The 25,730-nt window shown below is 53.2% G+C and overlaps 1 protein-coding gene across 2 annotated transcripts in view; it reads right to left on the bottom strand.

Moving 5' to 3' along the window:
• The window catches only part of SLCO3A1 (solute carrier organic anion transporter family member 3A1), a 246,849-nt gene that overhangs the window by 19,032 nt on the left and 202,087 nt on the right, over positions 1–25,730 (bottom strand). For both annotated transcript variants that reach the window (XM_036277812.1, XM_036277811.1), the window contains exons 8-9: positions 20,641–20,816; positions 19,480–19,544 (exon numbers count right to left, since the gene is read on the bottom strand). In XM_036277812.1, the coding sequence (XP_036133705.1) occupies positions 19,480–19,544; positions 20,641–20,816 (241 nt within the window). The remainder of the gene's footprint in view (positions 1–19,479; positions 19,545–20,640; positions 20,817–25,730) is intronic.

Genomic DNA, 25,730 nt, shown 5'->3' with positions numbered 1-25,730 from the left:
GCTCTGCAGAGAGAGGCCTACCTACAAACCTGACACTATATTCTAGGCTGCCTTGATTCCGTCGTTGCCTCTGCAGGGAGAGGCCTACCGACAAACCTGACACTCTAGTCTAGTCTGACTTGGCTCCATCGTTGCCTCTGCAGGGAGAGGCCTACCTACAAACCTGACACTCTAGTCTAGTCTGTCTTGGCTCCGTCGTTGGCTCTGCAGGGAGAGGGCTACCTACACACCTGACACTCTAGTCTAGTCAGACTTGGCTCCATCATTGGCTCTGCAGGGAGAGGCCTACCTACAAACCTGACACTCTAGTCTAGTGAGACTTGGCTCCATCATTGGCTCTGCAGGGAGAGGCCTACCTACAAACCTGAGACTATAGTCTAGACTAGTTTAGTCTGTCTTGGCTCCGTCGTTGGCTCTGCAGGGAGAGGCCTACCTACAAACCTGACACTCTAGTCTAGTCTGCCTTGGCTCCATCGTTAGGTTTCTAGGTAGGCCTCTCCCTGCAGAGCCGACACTCTAGTCTAGTCTGACTTGGCTCCATCGTTGGCTCTGCAGGGAGAGGCCTACCTACAAACCTGACACTCTAGTCTAGTCTGCCTTGGCTCCATCGTTGGCTCTGCAGGGAGAGGCCTACCTACAAACCTGATACTCTAGTCTAGTCTGTCTTGGCTCCGTCGTTGGCTCTGCAGGGAGAGGCCTACCTACAAACCTGACACTATAGTCTAGACTAGTTTTAGTCTGTCTTGGCTCCGTCTTTTGCTCCGCAGGGAGAGGCCTACCTACAAACCTGACACTCTAGTCTAGAGTATCAGGTTTGTAGGTAGGCCTCTCCCTGCAGAGCCAACGATGGAGCCAAGGCAGACTAGACTAGAGTGTCGGCTCTGCAGGGAGAGGCCTACCTACAAACCTGATACTCTAGTCTAGTCTGCCTTGATTCCGTAGTTCCTCTGCAGGGAGAGGCCTACCTACAAACCTGACACTCTAGTCTAGTCTGTCTTGGTTCCATATTTGTCTCTGCAGGGAGAGGCCTACCTACAAACCTGACAATATAGTCTAGACTAGTTTAGTCTGTCTTGGCTCCGTCGTTGGCTCTGCAGAGAGAGGCCTACCTACAACCTGACACTCTAGTCTGGTCTGTCTTGGCTCCGTCGTTGGCTCTGCAGAGAGAGGCCTACCTACAAACCTGACACGATAGTCTAGGCTGCCTTGATTCGGTCGTTGGCTCTGCAGGGAGAGGCCTACCTACAAAACCTGACACTCTAGTCTAGTCTGTCTTGGCTCCGTGAATGGCTCTGCAGAGAGAGGCCTACCTACAAACCTGACACTCTAGTCTAGTCTGACTTGGCTCCATCGTTGGCTCTGCAGGGAGAGGCCTACCTACTCGCCTGACACGATAGTCTAGACTAGTTTAGTCTGTCTTGGCTCCGTCGTTGGCTCTGCAGTGAGAGGCCTACCTACAAACCTGACACTCTAGTCTAGTCTGCCTTGATTCCGTAGTTTCCTCTGCAGGGAGAGGCCTACCTACAAACCTGACACTCTAGTCTAGTCTGTCTTGGTTCCATATTTGTCTCTGCAGAGAGAGGCCGTACCTACAAACCTGACACTCTAGTCTGGTCTGTCTTGGCTCCGTCGTTGGCTCTGCAGAGAGAGGCCTACCTACAAACCTGACACTATAGTCTAGGCTGCCTTGATTCCGTCGTTGGCTCTGCAGGGAGAGGCCTACCTACAAACCTGACACTCTAGTCTAGTCTGTCTTGGCTCCGTGAATGGCTCTGCAGAGAGAGGCCTACCTACAAACCTGACACTCTAGTCTAGTCTGACTTGGCTCCATCGTTGGCTCTGCAGGGAGAGGCCTACCTACTCGCCTGACACTATAGACTAGACTAGTTTAGTCTGTCTTGGCTCCGTCGTTGGCTCTGCAGAGAGAGGCCTACCTACAAACCTGACACTCTAATCTAGTCTGCCTTGATTCCGTCGTTGGCTCTGCAGGGAGAGGCCTACCTACAAACCTGACACTCTAGTCTAGTCTGACTTGGCTCCATCGTTGCCTCTGCAGGGAGAGGCCTACCTACAAACCTGACACTGTAGTCTAGTCTGTCTTGGCTCCGTCGTTGGCTCTGCAGGGAGAGGCCTACCTACAAACCTGACACTCTAGTCTAGTCAGACTTGGCTCCATCATTGGCTCTGCAGGGAGAGGCCTACCTACAAACCTGACACTCTAGTCTAGTCAGACTTGGCTCCATCGTTAGGTTTGTAGGTAGGCCTCTCCGTGCAGAGCCGACACTCTAGTCTAGTCTGACTTGGCTCCATCGTTGGCTCTGCAGGGAGAGGCCTACCTACAAACCTGACACTCTAGTCTAGTCAGACTTGGCTCCATCGTTAGGTTTGTAGGTAGGCCTCTCCCTGCAGAGCCGACACTCTAGTCTAGTCTGCCTTGGCTCCATCGTTAGGTTTGTAGGTAGGCATATCCCTGCAGAGCCGACACTCTAGTCTATCTGACTTGGCTCCATCGTTGGCTCTGCAGGGAGAGGCCTACCTACAAACCTGACACTCTAGTCTAGTCTGTCTTGGCTCCGTCGTTGGCTCTGCAGAGAGAGGCCTACCTACTCGCCTGACACTATAGACTAGACTAGTTTAGTCTGTCTTGGCTCCGTCTTTGGCTCTGCAGGGAGAGGCCTACCTACAAACCTGACACTCTAGTCTAGTCAGACTTGGCTCCATCGTTAGGTTTGTAGGTAGGCCTCTCCCTGCAGAGCCGACACTCTAGTCTAGTCTGACTTGGCTCCATCGTTGTCTCTGCAGGGAGAGGCCTACCTACAAACCTGACACTCTAGTCTAGTTTGACTTGGCTCCATCGTTGGCTCTGCAGGGAGAGGCCTACCTACAAACCTGATACTCTAGTCTAGTCTGACTTGGCTCCGTCGTTGGCTCTGCAGGGAGAGGCCTACCTACAAACCTGATACTCTAGTCTAGTCTGCCTTGATTCCATAGTTTCCTCTGCAGGGAGAGGCCTACCTACAAACCTGACACTCTAGTCTAGTCTGTCTTGGTTCCATATTTATCTCTGCAGGGAGAGGCCTACCTACAAACCTGACAATATAGTCTAGACTAGTTTAGTCTGTCTTGGCTTCGTCGTTGGCTCTGCAGAGAGAGGCCTACCTACAAACCTGACACTCTAGTCTAGTCTGTCTTGGCTGCGTCGTTGGCTCTGCAGAGAGAGGCCTACCTACTCGCCTGACACTATAGTCTAGTTTAGTCTGTGTTGGCTCCGTCGTTGGCTCTGCAGAGAGAGGCCTACCTACAAACATAATGAACGAGCCAGGAAAGAGTAGACTAGACTACACTAGACTAGAGTATGAGGTTGGTAGGTAGGCCACTCCCTGCAGAACCAAAGAGGGAACAAAGGCAAACTAGACTAATAGTTTAGAGGAGACCACAGTAAACTGGACTTAAGTGTCAGGTTGGTAGGTAGGCCTCTCATTGCAGAGTAAACCACGGATCTAAAGAAGACTTGAGTAGAGTAGAGTGTTGGGTTGGTAGGTAGGCCTCTCCCTGCAGAACCTGCCATGGAGCACAGGCCAACTCTGTAGAGAGAGGCCAGCCTACCAACCTGACAGTAGACTACAGTAGACTGGAGTGTCAGGTTAGTAGGTAGGCCTCTCCCTCGTTGGCTCTGCAGGGAGAGGCCTACCTACAAACCTGACACTCTAGTCTAGGCTGCCTTGATTCCGTCGTTGGCTCTGCAGGGAGAGGCCTACCTACAAACCTGACACTACAGTCTAGACTAGTTTAGTCTGTCTTGGCTCCGTCGTTGGCTCTGCAGAGAGAGCCCTACCTACAAACCTGACACTCTAGTCTAGTCAGACTTGGCTCCATCGTTAGGTTTGTAGGTAGGTCTCTCCCTGCAGAGCCGACACTCTAGTCTAGTCTGACATGGCTCCATCGTTGGCTCTGCAGAGAGAGGCCTACCTACAAACCTGACAATATACTCTAGACTAGTTTAGTCTGTCTTGGCTCCGTCGTTGGCTCAGCAGAGAGAGGCCTACCTACAAACCTGACACTATAGTCTAGTTTAGTCTGTCTTGGCTCCGTCGTTGGCTCTGCAGGGAGAGGCCTACCTACAAACCTGACACTCTAGTCTAGTCTGACTTGGCTCCATCATTGCCTCTGCAGGGAGAGGCCTACCTACAAACCTGACACTCTATTCTAGTCTGCCTTGGTTCCGTCATTGGCTCTGCAGGGAGAGGCCTACCTACAAACCTGACACTCTAGTCTAGTCTGACTTGGCTCCATCGTTGGCTCTGCAGGGAGAGGCCTACCTACTCGCCTGACACTATAGACTAGACTAGTTTAGTCTGTCTTGGCTCCGTCGTTGGCTCTGCAGTGAGAGGCCTACCTACAAACCTGACACTCTAGTCTAGTCTGTCTTGGCTCCGTCGTTGGCTCTGCAGGGAGAGGCCTACCTACAAACCTGACACTCTAGTCTAGTCTGTCTTGGCTCCGTTGTTGGCTCTGCAGAGAGAGGCCTACCTACTCGCCTGACACTATAGTCTAGACTAGTTTAGTCTGACTTGGCTCCGTCGTTGGCTCTGCAGGGAGAGGCCTACCTACAAATCTGACACTCTAGTCTAGTCTGACTTGGCTCCGTCGTTGGCTCTGCAGGGAGAGGCCTACCTACAAATCTGACACTCTAGTCTAGTCAGACTTGGCTCCATCGTTAGGTTTGTAGGTAGGCCTCTCCCTGCAGAGCCGACACTCTAGTCTAGTCTGACTTGGCTCCATCGTTGGCTCTGCAGGGAGAGGCCTACCTACAAACCTGACACTCTAGTCTAGTCTGACTTGGCTCCATCGTTGGCTCTGCAGGGAGAGGCCTACCTACAAACCTGACACTCTAGTCTAGGCTGCCTTGATTCCGTCGTTGGCTCTGCAGGGAGAGGCCTACCTACAAACCTGACACTCTATCTAGTCTGACTTGGCTCCGTCGTTGCCTCTAGAGGGAGAGGCCTACCTACAAACTGACACTCTAGTCTAGTCAGACTTGGCTCCATCATTGCCTCTGCAGGGAGAGGCCTACCTACAAACCTGACACTCTACTCTAGTCTGCCTTGGTTCCGTCATTGGCTCTGCAGGGAGAGGCCTACCTACAAACCTGACACTCTAGTCTAGTCTGACTTGGCTCCATCGTTGGCTCTGCAGGGAGAGGCCTACCTACTCGCCTGACACTATAGACTAGACTAGTTTAGTCTGTCTTGGCTCCGTCGTTTGCTCTGCAGAGAGAGGCCTACCTACAAACCTGACAATATATTCTAGGCTGCCTTGATTCCGTCGTTGCCTCTGCAGGGAGAGGCCTACCTACACACCTGACACTCTAGTCTAGTCAGACTTGGCTCCATCATTGGCTCTGCAGGGAGAGGCCTACCTACAAACCTGACACTCTAGTCTAGTCTGTCTTGGCTCCGTCGTTGGCTCTGCAGGGAGAGGGCTACCTACACTCCTGACACTCTAGTCTAGTCAGACTTGGCTCCATCATTGGCTCTGCAGGGAGAGGCCTACCTACAAACCTGAGACTATAGTCTAGACTAGTTTAGTCTGTCTTGGCTCCGTCGTTGGCTCTGCAGGGAGAGGCCTACCTACAAACCTGACACTCTAGTCTAGTCTGTCTTGGCTCCGTCGTTGGCTCTGCAGAGAGAGGCCTACCTATTCGCCTGACACTATAGACTAGACTAGTTTAGTCTGTCTTGGCTCCGTCGTAGCCTCTGCAGGGAGAGGCCTACCTACAAACTGACACTCTAGTCTAGTCTGTGTTGGCTCCGACAATGGCTCTGCAGAGGGAGGCCTACCTACAAACGTGACACTCTAGTCTAGTCTGCCTTGGCTCCATCGTTAGGTTTCTAGGTAGGCCTCTCCCTGCAGAGCCGACACTCTAGTCTAGTCTGACTTGGCTCCATCGTTGGGTCTGCAGGGAGAGGCCTACCTACAAACCTGACACTCTAGTCTAGTCTGCCTTGGCTCCATCGTTGCCTGTGCAGGGAGAGGCCTACCTACAAACCTGACACTCTAGTCTAGTCTGCCTTGGCTCCATCGTTGGCTCTGCAGGGAGAGGCCTACCTACAAACCTGACACTCTAGTCTAGTTAGACTTGGCTCCATCATTGGCTCTGCAGGTAGAGGCCTACCTACAAACCTGACACTATAGTCTAGACTAGTTTAGTCTGTCTTGGCTCCGTCGTTGGCTCTGCAGGGAGAGGCCTACCTACAAACCTGACACTCTAGTCTAGTCAGACTTGGCTCCATCGTTAGGTTTGTAGGTAGGCCTCGACCTGCAGAGCCGACACTCTAGTCTAGTCTGACTTGGCTCCATCGTTGGCTCTGCAGGGAGAGGCCTACCTACAAACCTGACGCTCTAGTCTAGTCTGACTTGGCTCCATCGTTGGCTCTGCAGGGAGAGGCCTACCTACAAACCTGATACTCTAGTCTAGTCTGACTTGGCTCCGTTGTTGGCTCTGCAGGGAGAGGCCTACCTACAAACCTGATACTCTAGTCTAGTCTGCCTTGATTCCGTAGTTTCCTCTGCAGGGAGAGGCCTACCTACAAACCTGACACTCTAGTCTAGTCTGTCTTGGTTCCATATTTGTCTCTGCAGGGAGAGGCCTACCTACAAACCTGACAATATAGTCTAGACTAGTTTAGTCTGTCTTGGCTCCGTCGTTGGCTCTGCAGAGAGAGGCCTACCTACAAACCTGACACTCTAGTCTGGTCTGTCTTGGCTCCGTCGTTGGCTCTGCAGAGAGAGGCCTACCTACAAACCTGACACTCTAGTCTAGTTTGACTTGGCTCCATCGTTGGCTCTGCAGGGAGAGGCCTACCTACAAACCTGATACTCTAGTCTAGTCTGACTTGGCTCCGTCGTTGGCTCTGCAGGGAGAGGCCTACCTACAAACCTGATACTCTAGTCTAGTCTGCCTTGATTCCGTAGTTTCCTCTGCAGGGAGAGGCCTACCTACAAACCTGACACTCTAGTCTAGTCTGTCTTGGTTCCATATTTATCTCTGCAGGGAGAGGCCTACCTACAAACCTGACAATATAGTCTAGACTAGTTTAGTCTGTCTTGGCTTCGTCGTTGGCTCTGCAGAGAGAGGCCTACCTACAAACCTGACACTCTAGTCTAGTCTGTCTTGGCTGCGTCGTTGGCTCTGCAGAGAGAGGCCTACCTACTCGCCTGACACTATAGTCTAGTTTAGTCTGTGTTGGCTCCGTCGTTGGCTCTGCAGAGAGAGGCCTACCTACAAACCTGACACTATAGTCTAGTCTGCCTTGGCTCCGTCGTTGGCTCTGCTGGGCGAGGCCTACCTACAAACCTGACAATCTAGTCTAGGCTGCCTTGATTCCGTCGCTGGCTCTGCAGGGAGAGGCCTACCTACAAACATAATGATCGAGCCAGGAAAGAGTAGACTAGACTACACTAGACTAGAGTATGAGGTTGGTAGGTAGGCCACTCCCTGCAGAACCAAAGAGGGAACAAAGGCAAACTAGACTAATAGTTTAGAGGAGACCACAGTAAACTGGACTTAAGTGTCAGGTTGGTAGGTAGGCCTCTCATTGCAGAGTAAACCACGGATCTAAAGAAGACTTGAGTAGAGTAGAGTGTTGGGTTGGTAGGTAGGCCTCTCCCTGCAGAACCTGCCATGGAGCACAGGCCAACTCTGTAGAGAGAGGCCAGCCTACCAACCTGACAGTAGACTACAGTAGACTGGAGTGTCAGGTTAGTAGGTAGGCCTCTCCCTCGTTGGCTCTGCAGGGAGAGGCCTACCTACAAACCTGACACTCTAGTCTAGTCTGCCTTGATTCCGTCGTTGGCTCTGCAGGGAGAGGCCTACCTACAAACCTGACACTACAGTCTAGACTAGTTTAGTCTGTCTTGGCTCCGTCGTTGGCTCTGCAGAGAGAGCCCTACCTACAAACCTGACACTCTAGTCTAGGCTGCCTTGATTCCGTCGTTGGCTCTGCAGGGAGAGGCCTACCTACAAACCTGACACTACAGTCTAGACTAGTTTAGTCTGTCTTGGCTCCGTCGTTGGCTCTGCAGAGAGAGGCCTACCTACAAACCTGACACTCTAGTCTAGTCAGACTTGGCTCCATCGTTAGGTTTGTAGGTAGGTCTCTCCCTGCAGAGCCGACACTCTAGTCTAGTCTGACATGGCTCCATCGTTGGCTCTGCAGAGAGAGGCCTACCTACAAACCTGACAATATACTCTAGACTAGTTTAGTCTGTCTTGGCTCCGTCGTTGGCTCAGCAGAGAGAGGCCTACCTACAAACCTGACACTATAGTCTAGTTTAGTCTGTCTTGGCTCCGTCGTTGGCTCTGCAGGGAGAGGCCTACCTACAAACCTGACACTCTAGTCTAGTCTGACTTGGCTCCGTCTTTGGCTCTGCAGGGAGAGGCCTACCTACAAACCTGACACTCTAGTCTAGTCTGCCTTGGCTCCGTCGTTGGCTCTGCAGGGAGAGGCCTACCTACAAACCTGACACTCTAGTCTAGTCTGACTTGGCTCCATCGTTGGCTCTGCAGTGAGAGGCCTACCTACTCGCCTGACACGATAGTCTAGACTAGTTTAGTCTGTCTTGGCTCCGTCGTTGGCTCTGCAGTGAGAGGCCTACCTACAAACCTGACACTCTAGTCTAGTCTGACTTGGCTCCGTCGTTGGCTCTGCAGGGAGAGGCCTACCTACAAACCTGACACTCTAGTCTAGTCTGCCTTGATTCTGTCGTTGGCTCTGCAGAGAGAGGCCTACCTACTCGCCTGACACTATAGTCTAGACTAGTTTAGTCTATCTTGGCTCTGTCGTAGGCTCTGCAGAGAGAGGACTACCTATAAACCTGACACTCTAGTCTAGTATGACTTGGCTCCATCATTAGCTCTGCAGGGAGAGGCCTACCTACAAACCTGATACTCTAGTCTAGTCTGCCTTGATTCCGTCGTTGGCACTGCAGGGAGAGGCCTACCTACAAACCTGATACTCTAGTCTAGTCTGCCTTGATTCCGTCTTTGGCTCTGCAGGGAGAGGCCTACCTACAAACCTGACACTCTAGTCTAGTCTGACTTGCTCCATCGTTGCCTCTGCAGGGAGAGGCCTACCTACAAACCTGACACTCTAGTCTAGTCTGTCTTGGCTCCGTCGTTGGCTCTGCAGGGAGAGGCCTACCTACAAACCTGACACTCTAGTCTAGTCAGACTTGGCTCCATCATTGGCTCTGCAGGGAGAGGCCTACCTACAAACCTGACACTCTAGTCTAGTGAGACTTGGCTCCATCATTGGCTCTGCAGGGAGAGGCCTACCTACAAACCTGACACTATAGTCTAGACTAGTTTAGTGTGTCTTGGCTCCGTCGTTGTCTCTGCAGGGAGAGGCCTACCTACAAATCTGACACTCTAGTCTAGTCAGACTTGGCTCCATCGTTGGCTCTGCAGGGAGAGGCCTACCTACAAACCTGACACTCTAGTCTAGGCTGCCTTGATTCCGTCGTTGGCTCTGCAGGGAGAGGCCTACCTACAAACCTGACACTCTATCTAGTCTGACTTGGCTCCGTCGTTGCCTCTAGAGGGAGAGGCCTACCTACAAACTGACACTCTAGTCTAGTCAGACTTGGCTCCATCATTGGCTCTGCAGGGAGAGGCCTACCTACAAACCTGACACTCTACTCTAGTCTGCCTTGGCTCCATCGTTGGCTCTGCAGGGAGAGGCCTACCTACTCGCCTGACACTATAGACTAGACTAGTTTAGTCTGTCTTGGCTCCGTCGTTTGCTCTGCAGAGAGAGGCCTACCTACAAACCTGACAATATATTCTAGGCTGCCTTGATTCCGTCGTTGCCTCTGCAGGGAGAGGCCTACCTACAAACCTGACACTCTAGTCTAGTCTGACTTGGCTCCATCGTTGCCTCTGCAGGGAGAGGCCTACCTACAAACCTGACACTCTAGTCTAGTCTGTCTTGGCTCCGTCGTTGGCTCTGCAGGGAGAGGGCTACCTACACACCTGACACTCTAGTCTAGTCAGACTTGGCTCCATCATTGGCTCTGCAGGGAGAGGCCTACCTACAAACCTGACACTCTAGTCCAGTCTGTCTTGGCTCCGTCGTTGGCTCTGCAGGGAGAGGGCTACCTACACTCCTGACACTCTAGTCTAGTCAGACTTGGCTCCATCATTGGCTCTGCAGGGAGAGGCCTACCTACAAACCTGAGACTATAGTCTAGACTAGTTTAGTCTGTCTTGGCTCCGTCGTTGGCTCTGCAGGGAGAGGCCTACCTACAAACCTGACACTCTAGTCTAGTCTGTCTTGGCTCCGTCGTTGGCTCTGCAGAGAGAGGCCTACCTATTCGCCTGACACTATAGACTAGACTAGTTTAGTCTGTCTTGGCTCCGTCGTTGCCTCTGCAGGGAGAGGCCTACCTACAAACTGACACTCTAGTCTAGTCTGTGTTGGCTCCGACAATGGCTCTGCAGAGGGAGGCCTACCTACAAACGTGACACTCTAGTCTAGTCTGCCTTGGCTCCATCGTTAGGTTTCTAGGTAGGCCTCTCCCTGCAGAGCCGACACTCTAGTCTAGTCTGCCTTGGCTCCATCGTTGCCTGTGCAGGGAGAGGCCTACCTACAAACCTGACACTCTAGTCTAGTCTGCCTTGGCTCCATCGTTGGCTCTGCAGGGAGAGGCCTACCTACAAACCTGACACTCTAGTCTAGTTAGACTTGGCTCCATCATTGGCTCTGCAGGTAGAGGCCTACCTACAAACCTGACACTATAGTCTAGACTAGTTTAGTCTGTCTTGGCTCCGTCGTTGGCTCTGCAGGGAGAGGCCTACCTACAAACCTGACACTCTAGTCTAGTCAGACTTGGCTCCATCGTTAGGTTTGTAGGTAGGCCTCGACCTGCAGAGCCGACACTCTAGTCTAGTCTGACTTGGCTCCATCGTTGGCTCTGCAGGGAGAGGCCTACCTACAAACCTGACACTCTAGTCTAGTCTGTCTTGGCTCCATCGTTGGCTCTGCAGGGAGAGGCCTACCTACAAACCTGATACTCTAGTCTAGTCTGACTTGGCTCCGTCGTTGGCTCTGCAGGGAGAGGCCTACCTACAAACCTGATACTCTAGTCTAGTCTGCCTTGATTCCGTAGTTTCCTCTGCAGGGAGAGGCCTACCTACAAACCTGACACTCTAGTCTAGTTTGTCTTGGTTCCATATTTGTCTCTGCAGGGAGAGGCCTACCTACAAACCTGACAATATAGTCTAGACTAGTTTAGTCTGTCTTGGCTCCGTCGTTGGCTCTGCAGAGAGAGGCCTACCTACAAACCTGACACTCTAGTCTGGTCTGTCTTGGCTCCGTCGTTGGCTCTGCAGAGAGAGGCCTACCTACAAACCTGACACTATAGTCTAGGCTGCCTTGATTCCGTCGTTGGCTCTGCAGGGAGAGGCCTACCTACAAACCTGACACTCTAGTCTAGTCTGTCTTGGCTCCGTGAATGGCTCTGCAGAGAGAGGCCTACCTACAAACCTGACACTCTAGTCTAGTCTGACTTGGCTCCATCGTTGGCTCTGCAGGGAGAGGCCTACCTACTCGCCTGACACTATAGACTAGACTAGTTTAGTCTGTCTTGGCTCCGTCGTTGGCTCTGCAGAGAGAGGCCTACCTACAAACCTGACACTATAGTCTAGGCTGCCTTGTTTCCGTCGTTGGCTCTGCAGGGAGAGGCCTACCTACAAACCTGACACTCTAGTCTAGTCTGACTTGGCTCCATCGTTGCCTCTGCAGGGAGAGGCCTACCTACAAACCTGACACTCTAGACTAGTCTGTCTTGGCTCCGTCGTTGGCTCTGCAGGGAGAGGCCTACCTACAAACCTGACACTCTAGTCTAGTCAGACTTGGCTCCATCATTGGCTCTGCAGGGAGAGGCCTACCTACAAACCTGACACTCTAGTCTAGTCAGACTTGGCTCCATCGTTAGGTTTGTAGGTAGGCCTCTCCCTGCAGAGCCGACACTCTAGTCTAGTCTGACTTGGCTCCATCGTTGGCTCTGCAGGGAGAGGCCTACCTACAAACCTGACACTCTAGTCTAGTCAGACTTGGCTCCATCGTTAGGTTTGTAGGTAGGCCTCTCCCTGCAGAGCCGACACTCTAGTCTAGTCTGCCTTGGCTCCATCGTTAGGTTTGTAGGTAGGCCTCTCCCTGCAGAGCCGACACTCTAGTCTAGTCTGCCTTGGCTCCATCGTTAGGTTTGTAGGTAGGCCTATCCCTGCAGAGCCGACACTCTAGTCTAGTCTGACTTGGCTCCATCGTTGGCTCTGCAGGGAGAGGCCTACCTACAAACCTGACACTCTAGTCTAGTCTGACTTGGCTCCATCGTTGGCTCTGCAGGGAGAGGCCTACCTACAAACCTGACACTCTAGTCTAGTCTGTCTTGGCTCCGTCGTTGGCTCTGCAGGGAGAGGCCTACCTACAAACCTGACACTCTAGTCTAGTCTGTCTTGATTCCGTCGTTGGCTCTGCAGGGAGAGGCCTACCTACAAACCTGACACTACAGTCTAGACTAGTTTAGTCTGTCTTGGCTCCGTCGTTGGCTCTGCAGAGAGAGCCCTACCTACAAACCTGACACTCTAGTCTAGGCTGCCTTGATTCCGTCGTTGGCTCTGCAGGGAGAGGCCTACCTACAAACCTGACACTACCGTCTAGACTAGTTTAGTCTGTCTTGGCTCCGTCGTTGGCTCTGCAGAGAGAGCCCTACCTACAAACCTGACACTCTAGTCTAGTCAGACTTGGCTCCATCGTTAGGTTTGTAGGTAGGTCTCTCCCTGCAGAGCCGACACTCTAGTCTAGTCTGACATGGCTCCATCGTTGGCTCTGCAGAGAGAGGCCTACCTACAAACCTGACAATATACTCTAGACTAGTTTAGTCTGTCTTGGCTCCGTCGTTGGCTCTGCAGAGAGAGGCCTACCTACAAACCTGACACTATAGTCTAGTTTAGTCTGTCTTGGCTCCGTCGTTGGCTCTGCAGGGAGAGGCCTACCTACAAACCTGACACTCTAGTCTAGTCTGACTTGGCTCCGTCTTTGGCTCTGCAGGGAGAGGCCTACCTACAAACCTGACACTCTAGTCTAGTCTGCCTTGATTCTGTCGTTGGCTCTGCAGGGAGAGGCCTACCTACAAACCTGACACTCTAGTCTAGTCTGACTTGGCTCCATCGTTGGCTCTGCAGAGAGAGGCCTACCTACTCGCCTGACACGATAGTCTAGACTAGTTTAGTCTGTCTTGGCTCCGTCGTTGGCTCTGCAAGGAGAGGCCTACCTACAAACCTGACACTCTAGTCTAGTCTGTCTTGGCTCCGTCGTTGGCTCTGCAGGGAGAGGCCTACCTACAAACCTGACACTCTAGTCTAGTCTGACTTGGCTCTGTCGTTGGCTCTGCAGAGAGAGGCCTACCTACTCGCCTGACACTATAGTCTAGACTAGTTTAGTCTATCTTGGCTCTGTCGTAGGCTCTGCAGAGAGAGGACTACCTATAAACCTGACACTCTAGTCTAGTCTGCCTTGATTCCGTCGCTGGCTCTGCAGGGAGAGGCCTACCTACAAACCTGACACTCTAGTCTAGTCTGCCTTGATTCCGACTTTGCCCTGCAGAGAGAGGCCTACCTACAAACCTGACACTCTAGTCTAGTCTGCCTTGATTCTGTCGTTGGCTCTGCAGGGAGAGGCCTACCTACAAACCTGACACTCTAGTCTAGTGTGCCTGGCTCCATCGTTGGCTCTGCAGGGAGAGGCCTACCTACAAACCTGACACTCTAGTCTAGTCTGTCTTGGCTCCGTCGTTGGCTCTGCAGGGAGAGGCCTACCTACAAACCTGACACTCTAGTCTAGTCTGACTTGGCTCCATCGTTGGCTCTGCAGGGAGAGGCCTACCTACAAACCTGACACTCTAGTCTAGTGTGACTTGGCTCCATCATTGGCTCTGCAGGGAGAGGCCTACCTACAAACCTGACACTATAGTCTAGACTAGTTTAGTGTGTCTTGGCTCCGTCGTTGGCTCTGCAGGGAGAGGCCTACCTACAAATCTGACACTCTAGTCTAGTCAGACTTGGCTCCATCGTTGGCTCTGCAGGGAGAGGCCTACCTACAAACCTGACACTCTAGTCTAGGCTGCCTTGATTCCGTCGTTGGCTCTGCAGGGAGAGGCCTACCTACAAACCTGACACTCTATCTAGTCTGACTTGGCTCCGTCGTTGCCTCTAGAGGGAGAGGCCTACCTACAACTGACACTCTAGTCTAGTCAGACTTGGCTCCATCATTGCCCCTGCAGGGAGAGGCCTACCTACAAACCTGACACTCTACTCTAGTCTGCCTTGGTTCCGTCATTGGCTCTGCAGGGAGAGGCCTACCTACAAACCTGACACTCTAGTCTAGTCTGACTTGGCTCCATCGTTGGCTCTGCAGGGAGAGGCCTACCTACTCGCCTGACACTATAGACTAGACTAGTTTAGTCTGTCTTGGCTCCGTCGTTTGCTCTGCAGAGAGAGGCCTACCTACAAACCTGACAATATATTCTAGGCTGCCTTGATTCCGTCGTTGCCTCTGCAGGGAGAGGCCTACCTACAAACCTGACACTCTAGTCTAGTCTGACTTGGCTCCATCGTTGCCTCTGCAGGGAGAGGCCTACCTACAAACCTGACACTCTAGTCTAGTCTGTCTTGGCTCCGTCGTTGGCTCTGCAGGGAGAGGGCTACCTACACACCTGACACTCTAGTCTAGTCAGACTTGGCTCCATCATTGGCTCTGCAGGGAGAGGCCTACCTACAAACCTGACACTCTAGTCCAGTCTGTCTTGGCTCCGTCGTTGGCTCTGCAGGGAGAGGGCTACCTACACTCCTGACACTCTAGTCTAGTCAGACTTGGCTCCATCATTGGCTCTGCAGGGAGAGGCCTACCTACAAACCTGAGACTATAGTCTAGACTAGTTTAGTCTGTCTTGGCTCCGTCGTTGGCTCTGCAGGGAGAGGCCTACCTACAAACCTGACACTCTAGTCTAGTCTGTCTTGGCTCCGTCGTTGGCTCTGCAGAGAGAGGCCTACCTATTCGCCTGACACTATAGACTAGACTAGTTTAGTCTGTCTTGGCTCCGTCGTTGCCTCTGCAGGGAGAGGCCTACCTACAAACGTGACACTCTAGTCTAGTCTGCCTTGGCTCCATCGTTAGGTTTGTAGGTAGTCCTCTCCCTGCAGAACCGACACTCTAGTCTAGTCTGACTTGGCTCCATCGTTGGGTCTGCAGGGAGAGGCCTACCTACAAACCTGATACTCTAGTCTAGTCTGCCTTGATTCCGTAGTTGCCTACAGGGAGAGGCCTACCTACAAACCTGACACTCTAGTCTAGTCTGACTTGGCTCCATCGTTGGGTCTGCAGGGAGAGGCCTACCTACAAACCTGATACTCTAGTCTAGTCTGCCTTGATTCCGTAGTTGCCTACAGGGAGAGGCCTACCTACAAACCTGACACTCTAGTCTAGTCTGACTTGGCTCCATCGTTGGCTCTGCAGGGAGAGCCCTACCTACAAACCTGACACTCTAGTCTAGTCTGACTTGGCTCCGTCGTTGGCTCTGCAGGGAGAGGCCTACCTACAAACCTGACACTCTAGTCTAGTCTGTCTTGGTTCCATATTTGTCTCTGCAGGGAGAGGCCTACCTACAAACCTGACAATATAGTCTAGACTAGTTTAGTCTGTCTTGGCTCCGTCGTTGGCTCTGCAGTGAGAGGCCTACCTACTCGCCTGACACTATAGTCTAGACTAGTTTAGTCTGTCTTGGCTCTGTCGTTGGCTCTGCAGAGAGAGGCCTACCTACAAACCTGACACTCTAGTCTGGTCTGTCTTGGCTCCGTCGTTTGCTCTGCAGGGAGAGGCCTACCTACACGCCTGACACTATAGTCTAGTCTGCCTTGGCTCCGTCGTTGGCTCTGCAGGGAGAGGCCTACCTACTCGCCTGGCACTCTAGTCTAGTCTGCCTTGGCTCCATCGTTGGGTCTGCAGGGAGAGGCCTACCTACAAACCTGACACTCTAGTCTAGTCTGCCTTGGCTCCATCGTTGCCTCTGCAGGGAGAGGCCTACCTACAAACCTGATACTCTAGTCTAGTCTGCCTTGATTCCGTCGTTGGCTCTGCAGGGAGAAGCCTACCTACAAACCTGACACAATAGTCTAAACTAGTGTAGTCTGCCTTGATTTCGTCGTTGGCTCTGCAGGGAGAGGCCTACCTACAAACCTGACACTCTAGTCTAGTCTGACTTGGCTCCATCGTTGCCTCTGCAGGGAGAGGCCTACCTACAAACCTGACTATATAGTCTAGACTAGTTTAGTCTGTCCTGGCTCCGTCGTTGGCTCTGCAGGGAGAGGCCTACCTACAAACCTGACACTCTAGTCTAGTCTGTCTTGGCTCCGTCGTTGGCTCTGCAGAGAGAGGCCTACCTACTCGCCTGACACTATAGTCTAGACTAGTTTAGTCTGTCTTGGCTCCGTCGTTGGCTCTGCAGGGAGAGGCCTACCTACAAACCTGACACTATAGTCTAGACTAGTCTAGTCTGTCTTGGCTCCGTCGTTGGCTCTGCAGAGAGAGGCCTACCTACAAACCTGATACTCTAGTCTAGTCTGCCTTGATTCCGTAGTTGCCTCTGCAGGGAGAGGCCTACCTACAAACCTGACACTCTAGTCTAGTCTGTCTTGGTTCCATATTTGTCTCTGCAGGGAGAGGCCTACCTACAAACCTGACACTCTAGTCTAGTCTCTCTTGGCTCCATCGTTGGCTCTGCAGGGAGAGGCCTACCTACAAACCTGATACTCTAGTCTAGTCTGCCTTGATTCCGTAGTTGCCTCTGCAGGGAGAGGCCTACCTACAAACCTGACACTCTAGTCTAGTCAGACTTGGCTCCATCGTTAGGTTTGTAGGTAGGCCTCTCCCTGCAGAGCCGACACTCTAGTCTAGTCTGACTTGGCTCCATCGTTGGCTCTGCAGGGAGAGGCCTACCTACAAACCTGACACTCTAGTCTAGTCAGACTTGGCTCCATTGTTAGGTTTGTAGGTAGGCCTCTCACTGCAGAGCCGACACTCTAGTCTAGTCTGACTTGGCTCCATCGTTGGCTCTGCAGGGAGAGGCCTACCTACAAACCTGACACTCTAGTCTAGTCTGTCTTGGCTCCGTCAATGGCTCTGCAGAGAGAGGCCTACCTACCCGCCTGACACTCTAGTCTAGACTAGTTTAGTCTGTCTTGGCTCTGTCTTTGGCTCTACAGGGAGAGGTCTACCTACCAACCTAACGACGGAGCCAGGCAGAGTAGACTAGACTAGAGTGTCAGGTTGGAGGTAGGCCGCTCCCTACATTGCCAACCAGGGAGCCAAGGCAACCCAGACTAGAAATCATTAGAGTAGACCACAGTAGACTGGACTTAACTGTCAGGTTGGTAGGTAGGCCTCTCCTTGCAGAGTCACCCATAGGCCTTTCCTTGCAGAGTCAACCACAGATCCAAGGAAGACAGAAGTAACTAGAGTGTTCAGTTGGTAGGTATGCCTCTCCCTGCAGAACCAGCCACGGAGCACAGGCCAACTCAGCTACAGTAGAGTAGACTACAGTAGACTAGAGTGTCCGGTTGGTAGGTAGGCCTCTCCCTTGTTGGCTCTATAGGGAGAGGCCTACCTACCAACCGGACACTCTAGTCTAGTCTAGTCTGCCATGGCTCCGTTTGCCTACCTGAATGTGGTCCATGTAGCTTTGAACACCTTACATGCTCAGTAAAAGTTAAGTTCGTGGAATGAATGTGCATGTGAATGTTTGAAGCATTTCCAGAAATAAGGATCCCCGACTTGCTACCAGACATTCCACACTCATCTCTGTATCCGTCCACCCCTTTTGGAGTGAATGTCAGGGGAGGGCACCATGAGTCCTGCTCATTCCACCCTCCCCACGAGAAGGGACTGTCAACACAGTTGTGGCTGTGTTATTTCTTAGAGACACTGGGGTGTCCAGGAAGGCCAACATGCTTGAGTGTAAATTATGGCTGCACTAGTGATAACTGGGTATTGTCCCACCTAGAACATGTCCATTTTCCACGACTTAGAAATAAGACAAATATGCCAGTTAAGGGTCGCCATGTGGTTGGGAAGATTGCAAGGTCTCGCCCTTGGCTTTGCAGGAATGATAAGGGCAAATGACTGGACATAACTAACTGCAGGCAGAGAAAGGCAAATGCATGTTCCCAGTCCCTATAGGGGCCCTCCCTTCCCAATGAAGGCAACCGCTGAACATTTTCTCCTTTCATGTATCACTTATGTAGGAGTTAGTCTCATCATGACAGTAACAAACATATGTTCTAAATTTTAAAATTTTGAATGCATATATCACTATAACCTCATTACTCAGACATAATAAATACCATTTTCACATGGAGCTCCCCAGTATTTTTCCACACTTGTATATACTTTCAAGACCTTTGCGTATATAGCATATTATGTACCCCTTTCCCCACCAGATCACGTGTCCTTACCAATTCTGTAAATATTTTGCTTTGCAGATTTGCACGGGGGAAGATCAAGTCTACTGGGACTGCAGATGGTCAAGGAGTTACCTGATTCCCTGCTTTTGGACATTTGAACTGCAGCCGGATTTTTTTTTACATGTTTTATAAACATTTCTGTAGTTCACTGTTTGTCCCCATCCATGGCTACATACTTTGCATAATGAATAGTTTTGCCTCTGAAAATACAGGCCATGGTTATTTTCCTTTCCACACTGATTTACCATTGAATCTATTAAAGAAAACCACTACTCAAGAGAAAAGTTATCCTGTCTTGATCTTGGCCTTGACAAAGAGATGTTCAGCAAGTATCAGTGTGGTCTGGGGAGAGAGGGCAGGGCATGGCTGGCAGCCGGGGTGCAGGATTGGACTTTCCTGATTCACCCCAGTGGGTCCCAGGACCCTATAAGAACTGTGGGTTCCTGCCATCCTCTGTTTCCCCATCGTAATAAGGGGTTAGACTTAATTCTAACCATAGAACACCCTGGAACCAGATCAGTTTGGAAAAGATGGAAACGATGCTAAGTGTCCCTTTGCAGGCACCTCTCTCTGTCCCAGCAGGAGCCCCACTGCTCCCGAGGGGGCCAAATCACACCGTCCCTGGTCCTCATGCTGAGGACAATTCAGGGTGGCCCAGCAGAGCGGCTGTAGACAAAGTCAGGAACTTTGCCATATCTAGGAAGTTCCTGACTTTAAGTCTAAACCCTGGGCAAAATGGACACACTTCAAGTTTCTCTGATTTTCTAAAGTTCCTATAATGAAACATCACGGGGGGGGGGGGGGGGAGACAAATTCAAGAGATGGGACCATTGCACTGATATCTACTCACCTGGGCATTAGCATCCAATTCCTTATCGAGGGAATAAAGAGAGGATACGTACCCAACAAACGGAGGAGGAGAAAAAGAACCCCCAGGGCGTAGGACTTGAGTTCAGGGTTCACTGTCCTAGTGCACAGAGACAAAGAGGGAAAAGGAGGAGATTCTTATCACTCCACTTAAATTAACAAACCCCAGGGTCCTTTGCTGCTGTCCATCAGTGCCCTTCTTCAGAAAATTATCCATGGTCTTTTCTCCTGCTTTCCCTGCCTAAAGTCTGAAAAAGGATGGTGACTGCCGTGATAAGACACGTTTTTAATAACTGGAGCTAATCTCATGAAGGACAGAATGGAAATTTGGCCCCTAAAGACACTGTACGCACAGCGAGGAGAGGTCCCGGATCCAGCAGCTGGGGACATACGCGTCTGTGCAGGTCCCCTCCAAGCAGTTCATTCTACTCTTCTCTCTAGCCCTTGCGATGGAACTGGTTTGTGAGGTGATGGCCTCCCAGGAAGGTGGGCCTCAGTGTGTTTGGTGCCCCCTCTCCTGGTTCAGAGGGGCGCTGGGGTACGGAGCATTCCACTTCCGTGCTCCTCACGCAAATCTAGATGACTGTGCAAATGTGCGACTCAGAATATGACTCATGATATCCTATGAGGCCCCCCAGCTGTCCCCAGGACAGGTCCCGAGACAGGGAACCGGGAGCTAAGGGTGGCTCTCTCCAGCCATCGATTTGTGCAAGAACACTCAATGATGTGCAGGCACGACATCACACCCCGACAGCGTCTGCACACACGTGGTCTCGGAGGTGCTCACACTGCAGGAGACAGGCAGGAGCGGTGACGTCACCCCCGGTTCCAGACTCAGCAACTGGTCTCAGAACCACGTGGGGGGTGAACACGGGGACTTGGCTAGTCTGATGCCATTTTCATTGAACTCCAACCGTGTCCGTGCAAACATCAATATGGGCCCACAGTCCCTTTCAAAGTGACCTGCAGAGTCTATTGTTGGGGGGACACGGATGTGTGCTTTTCTCCTGTGGGCCCTGCTTTCGACGGTTGGTGTGAGGTCTGTCGTGAATGGAACTGACGCCTAGGGGAGGTGGCTCCTGAGACTCACCTGGTACCCGAAAGTCTGGCCCCCGGGACACCTGCCGACACACACCAGGTGGGAAGGGGGCACAGTGAGGCTGGCGTTGAGGTCCCTGGGGACCTCATAAGCTTACCGGATGAGGATGATGACTGAGGGTGTCTGCGCCATCGCCCCAATCATGCTGCAGACGCACATCACGCACAGGAAGGTGAGGAAGGCCTCTTGGCACCCGGGACTCGGGCACTTCCCGGGGACCACCGTGGCGTTCTCGGGGGGGCTGGTCACGAGGCACGCACAGCCGGTGAGATTCTGAAAGGAAGCGTTCAGCCCTTTAAGTGGGGGACCTCCAGCGGCTAACTCCAAAGCCATCTATCAGCTGGGCCGCCACAGCCCAATCATGCATTCGGCAGCATCCCATTAATCAGGCCTGAATGAACGCGTTGGCTTTTTAAGGAGGCTGCAAAACACATGCAAATAAAGGGATATTTATGGGGAGGAGAGCTGAGTCCCCGTCTCCTGTGTATTCCGTTCCCCTGCTCCAGAGGCCCTCGGGAAGCTACCATGTAGAGAAACGCGCTCCCCGCGAGACAATTAGGAATCTCGCCGCCACAAGATGATGAGACATCGCCGAGTTAACACTGCAATTACTTGCCAATCTGTCCTCTTTCATGCTCTTACAATTACTCTGTAAACCGGGAACCGGCGCATCGTTGCTGGGTCAGTGCCCGGTGTGGCATTTGGGACAAAGGATGCACCCTACCAGGTATGAAGCTGCTGCCATTGGGGGGCCCAGAGCCGGGGGAGCGAGAGGGAAAGTTCTCGAGTGGCCAAAAAGCAGAGAGGGCTCAGATTGCCGGGGAGCCCGGGGCAATGCCGGGGAGCAAGCTGCAGCCCCGCGAGACACGCTGATTAACACGTGATCAGAGCGCAGGAAGGAAGGCACTGGGTTCCATCTGACCTTCCCGAGTCCCGCCCAGCCGCACGGCCCCCGCCCATGCTCCTGGGATTGTAGGACGGCCCATGGCAAAGGGAGGAGCAGGGGCTGGGGGAGGCAGTGCCCAGCGTGTGCCAAGCCAACGAAGGTTTGAGGAGAACAGCGCAGGGGCCTTTGATGAGTGCAGAGTGGAAACAGTCATAAATAATTCATTGCTTTCGTTCCCGGGGCCTCTCTGCCTTCTGAGCACACACCTGGGCGAACCCTCCAGAGAGCACCCCCCGCCCCCCGTAAAGTCCTCCTCCCAGCCCCCTCCCACCTCACCCTCCATCTCCCTTCTTTTCTTTCCACCCAGAACATACAGAGGGGGCTTTTCTAATCCCACAAAGCCGCATGGGATGCCTGCAGGGGCGTCCAAAGGCCTGTGTGTGCCCCCACCCCACAGGGCCACCCTTTAGGACTGTGCCCTGCACAGGGGCGGTTTCCAGAGGCCGAGGTTGGGGGCCACATGTGCGGGCTGGTCCTTTCTCCTGAGCAGTCTGCTCGGAGCCGCTGCCTTGGAGTAAATGACAGCACCCAGGGGCCGGCCCCTGCCCCTCCGCCGACTTCCCCGCTGTTCTTCAGATCCAGTGTTGCTGTCTTACCCTCAGCAGGGCCTCCCCTGCTCAACCAGCTGCCGTCTGAGCCCAGCACTTCCCACGGCAGGGCACCCTGCACACCCCACTGCGGGGGCCCTCGCCACCCTCCCGGAGATCAGAGCGGCCTCCACTACCCCCCTGGGCACCTTCGCAGCGGTGCTGAGACTCACAGGGACTCAGGATGCACGTGCCCCCCTCCGCTTCCTCTACGACTTCCCCCCTCGGTGACCCCCACCCCTCCCTGCCTGGCAGGAAACGGACTCTGCAGCCACCGCGTCCAAGCTGCTCACACTCGCTGCTTCACCTCCCGCATCTCTCTCTCGGTCCAGCTGGCTTGTCGCACTCACGCTGGGACTCGTGCCGAGCTCACCTGCGGCCTCCCAATCCCGACTCCGGTCCGTTTCTCTCCTCCTGGATGGAGCTGGCTGGAGGGAGCCCCGGAGCACCAGGCTCTGGTCTGGACTTTCTCCCCCTGACGCACCCGTTCGCTTTAGCAACTACGCACCTTCTCGCGAGTGCCCTACATTGAGGTTTTCGTCCCATCGGCTATGTCCCTTCCTGAGACTGAGTATGTGGCGGTATCCCTTCTGCAACGCACCGCCCTAGATGAGGTCTGTGCGCGGCCCCCGATGGGGCGGGATGAGGAGGAGATGTCCCTGCTGTGGATGAGGGCTGACGGTGTTCAGGCATCTGCCGTCCGGTGACGGAGGGCGTGGACGGCAGGGTGAAGCCTCGTGAGACTTGCAGCCGAGACCAAGGGGAGCGACGAGGGTTCACAAGCCAGGACAAGCATGGGCCCAGGGCAGCCCCGGGAATAGGACACAGAGGCTGCCTGCGGCCAGCAGGGATGTCACCCGCTGTGCAGAGGGGAGGAGCCGACAGTGGACGGGTCTTCCTGAATGCTGCAGGCTCAGCCCTGCGTACTGACTGAGATGTCATTTATTCAAGAGGAGCCGGGGAGGTGAGCCACAGGGGTCTCCGCAGCGCCTGAGCTGGGTCTCCTTTTCCATCAGACGAATCCGTCTGACCTGGTGAAAGGGTCCCAAGGGGTGCTCCTGCTGCCTGGGGGCAGGGGGGCCACTCCCAGCCCTCGCTGGGAAAGTGTGAGCCCGTAGAACCTCTGACAAGAGACGGGGACACCTTTCTTCGGGCTAAGATGACACGAGAGCGCACACATGGACCTGGGGCGTTGAGCTGGGGGACTCAGGGTGCAGGAGGCAGGTGTTAGAGAAGAATCGTCTACCCACACGTCCAGGTGTGGCAGAAGAGCCACAAGTGAGGGCCATAGGGGTTCCACTGGGAAAGACGACTCCCTCCAACAGGGTTTCGTGGTCCTGTCCCAAATGAAGAAGGTCCTAGAGGAACAGCCCTTCAGCGGATATTCACTGGCACCGAACTGGGAACCCCTAGACCTGCAAGGGCTCCAAGCAGTTGGGAGTCTGAACATACAGAGATGACCTGGGTGTAAGAAAACAACCCACTTTCATTAAGGAGATGATAGAGGCTGGATCCTAGTTCTCACGCTGTCTGTATACTATCGTCCCGTGTGGCCAGTCCGAAAGCAGATGGATCTCGGCCTGAACAAAGCGGTGAGCCCCGAGCTTGCCTTGGCAGTGCCCGGGCAACATGCAGAAGGTGCACCAGGCTCCAGACCAGTTGAGAATCCCTGACCGGGGAAATGTCCCCCTTCCCCGTCCCCAGGAACATCTTCCCACTGTGCTGTTCTCGATATATTGTGTTGATACTCGGATGACCACTGTGTTCACAGAGGAACAGGCTTGTCAAGCTTGGGAGCCCGTGGGGACCTAGAGAACAAAGTAAGACTGGCTTGTAAATTACTAAGAACTTGCCCTACAGGCAGCTTTGCCTGGGCCCAGCGACATAAGCCTAACACGAGTCACAACATCGCAGGAGCTAACGTTCTGCCGCGATCGGAGTGCCACCTGCAGGGACTGGTCACACAAATGCCACCAGTCACAGTGGAATACTATGCAGCTGTCCAAAAGGTAAGAGAGTGTTCTTTACATGCTAATGTGGCAGAACTCCAGGATAAATCCTTAAACCCCAGAAACAACAGGTGCAGAATTAAGACCTGAAACGTGCATTAAAATCCAGAAGAACAGGCGATAAGAAACGACTGATCATAATCACCCACTGGGCAGAGTGCTGGGTTGAAAAGTGGGTGAATGGATGGCAGAGGTAGAGAGTGTCCACGCCCTCCTTTTTATACTTTCTGATATTTGAACCATACAAATGTGTCATTTCGTAAAAGATGAATAAGTCTAGAACTTTAAAAAATACAGATCAACTTCCAGTCAAGACGGCGGCGTATGTAAGCGCAGTCTCGCCTCCTCCCACAACCACATCCAAATCACAAAACACTACAGAACAACCATCACTCACAACCGCCTGACATCGAGGGAATGGAAGTCGTACAACTATGAAATTAAAGAAGCAGCCACATCGAGACTGGTAGGAGGGCGGAGGCAGATGGGCTGGTCCCACAGCCACATGGAGCAGATAAAAATCAGGGGGACACCTCAGCTGGGAAGGTCCTCCCTGAGGAGTGAGGGGTCCCCATCCCACTCCAGGCCCCCAGTTCAGGGTTCCAGTGCCAGGAAGAGAATCCCCATCACTTCTGGCTGTAAATCCAGTGGGAACTGAGGCTGACGGAGGCAGAGGCTGCTGGAGCCCCAGGCAGCTCCTCTTAAAGGGCCCGCGCATGGACTTACTCAGACTCGCTCCCCCCAGGCTCCAGCAAGAGGGAGGGAGCCTGAAGGACATTAGGGACATACGAGGAAGAACTGAGCTGTTTGGCATCAGGGCTGGAGAGGCCGCTTTCTCCCAGACAGATGTTCTGGCAGAGGCGTTCCTTTGGGGAGCCCTTCCCTGAGATGGCAGACGGCAGCCATATCTGGGACTCCAGCAACCTGGCTCACACTGTTTGCCCCGCCCTGGTGATTCCCTGAGGCCACGCCCCCCTCAACTTTCAGGCCCACCCAAGCTGTTTCCAGTGGCTTTACCATAGGAAGGGGCTGTCTTGGCTCCTCCTTCAGAGTTTCCTAAATTCTCTCAAACAAGCAGCATCTGGCCCCAGCGAGCCCCATACTTCCCACTAAGTGTCCCCAGGCCTGGCACTAGAAGCAGCCAGCCTTGGTTCACAGCTCGGCTTTGCCTGGGCACCTCCAAACCCAGCACGAGAAGCAGCCATCTGCAGATCCCTCTGTAGCTTATGCCTGGTGGCCCCGGGTAGAACACAGGCAGTGGCTGACCTGGCCCCAGAGCCAGCACACCCAGGGGACAGCTTCAGACCACATCAAAGCACCACCACCCAACCACTTCTACAAGTGACACACTCAAGGAGTGGACTCAGTGGGTACCGGAGCCCTGCTGCAGTAAGTCTTGCTCTGTGTGGTGGCCCCTGCACAGCTGTCCTCCAAGGGAGTCAGAGGTCAGTGGTCAGTGGGCACAGCCAGTCCTGAAGCTGATCAACCTGAGTAAATCCCTCCCATGGTGTGCCAACAGCAATCAAGACTCAATTACAACAGAAGGGTGTACAGTCCACATGAGGGGTGCACCTTGAGGACCCAGCACTGAACCCTACAGGACACCTACTACAATAGGCCACCTAGAAAGCCTAGGAGACATAGC

This window comes from Molossus molossus, unplaced genomic scaffold (assembly GCF_014108415.1).
Source record: "Molossus molossus isolate mMolMol1 unplaced genomic scaffold, mMolMol1.p scaffold_m16_p_24, whole genome shotgun sequence".
NCBI classification, from domain to species: domain Eukaryota; kingdom Metazoa; phylum Chordata; class Mammalia; order Chiroptera; family Molossidae; genus Molossus; species Molossus molossus.
The sequence above is the reverse complement of the archived record's forward strand: the minus strand, read 5'-3'. Positions and strand labels throughout refer to the sequence as shown.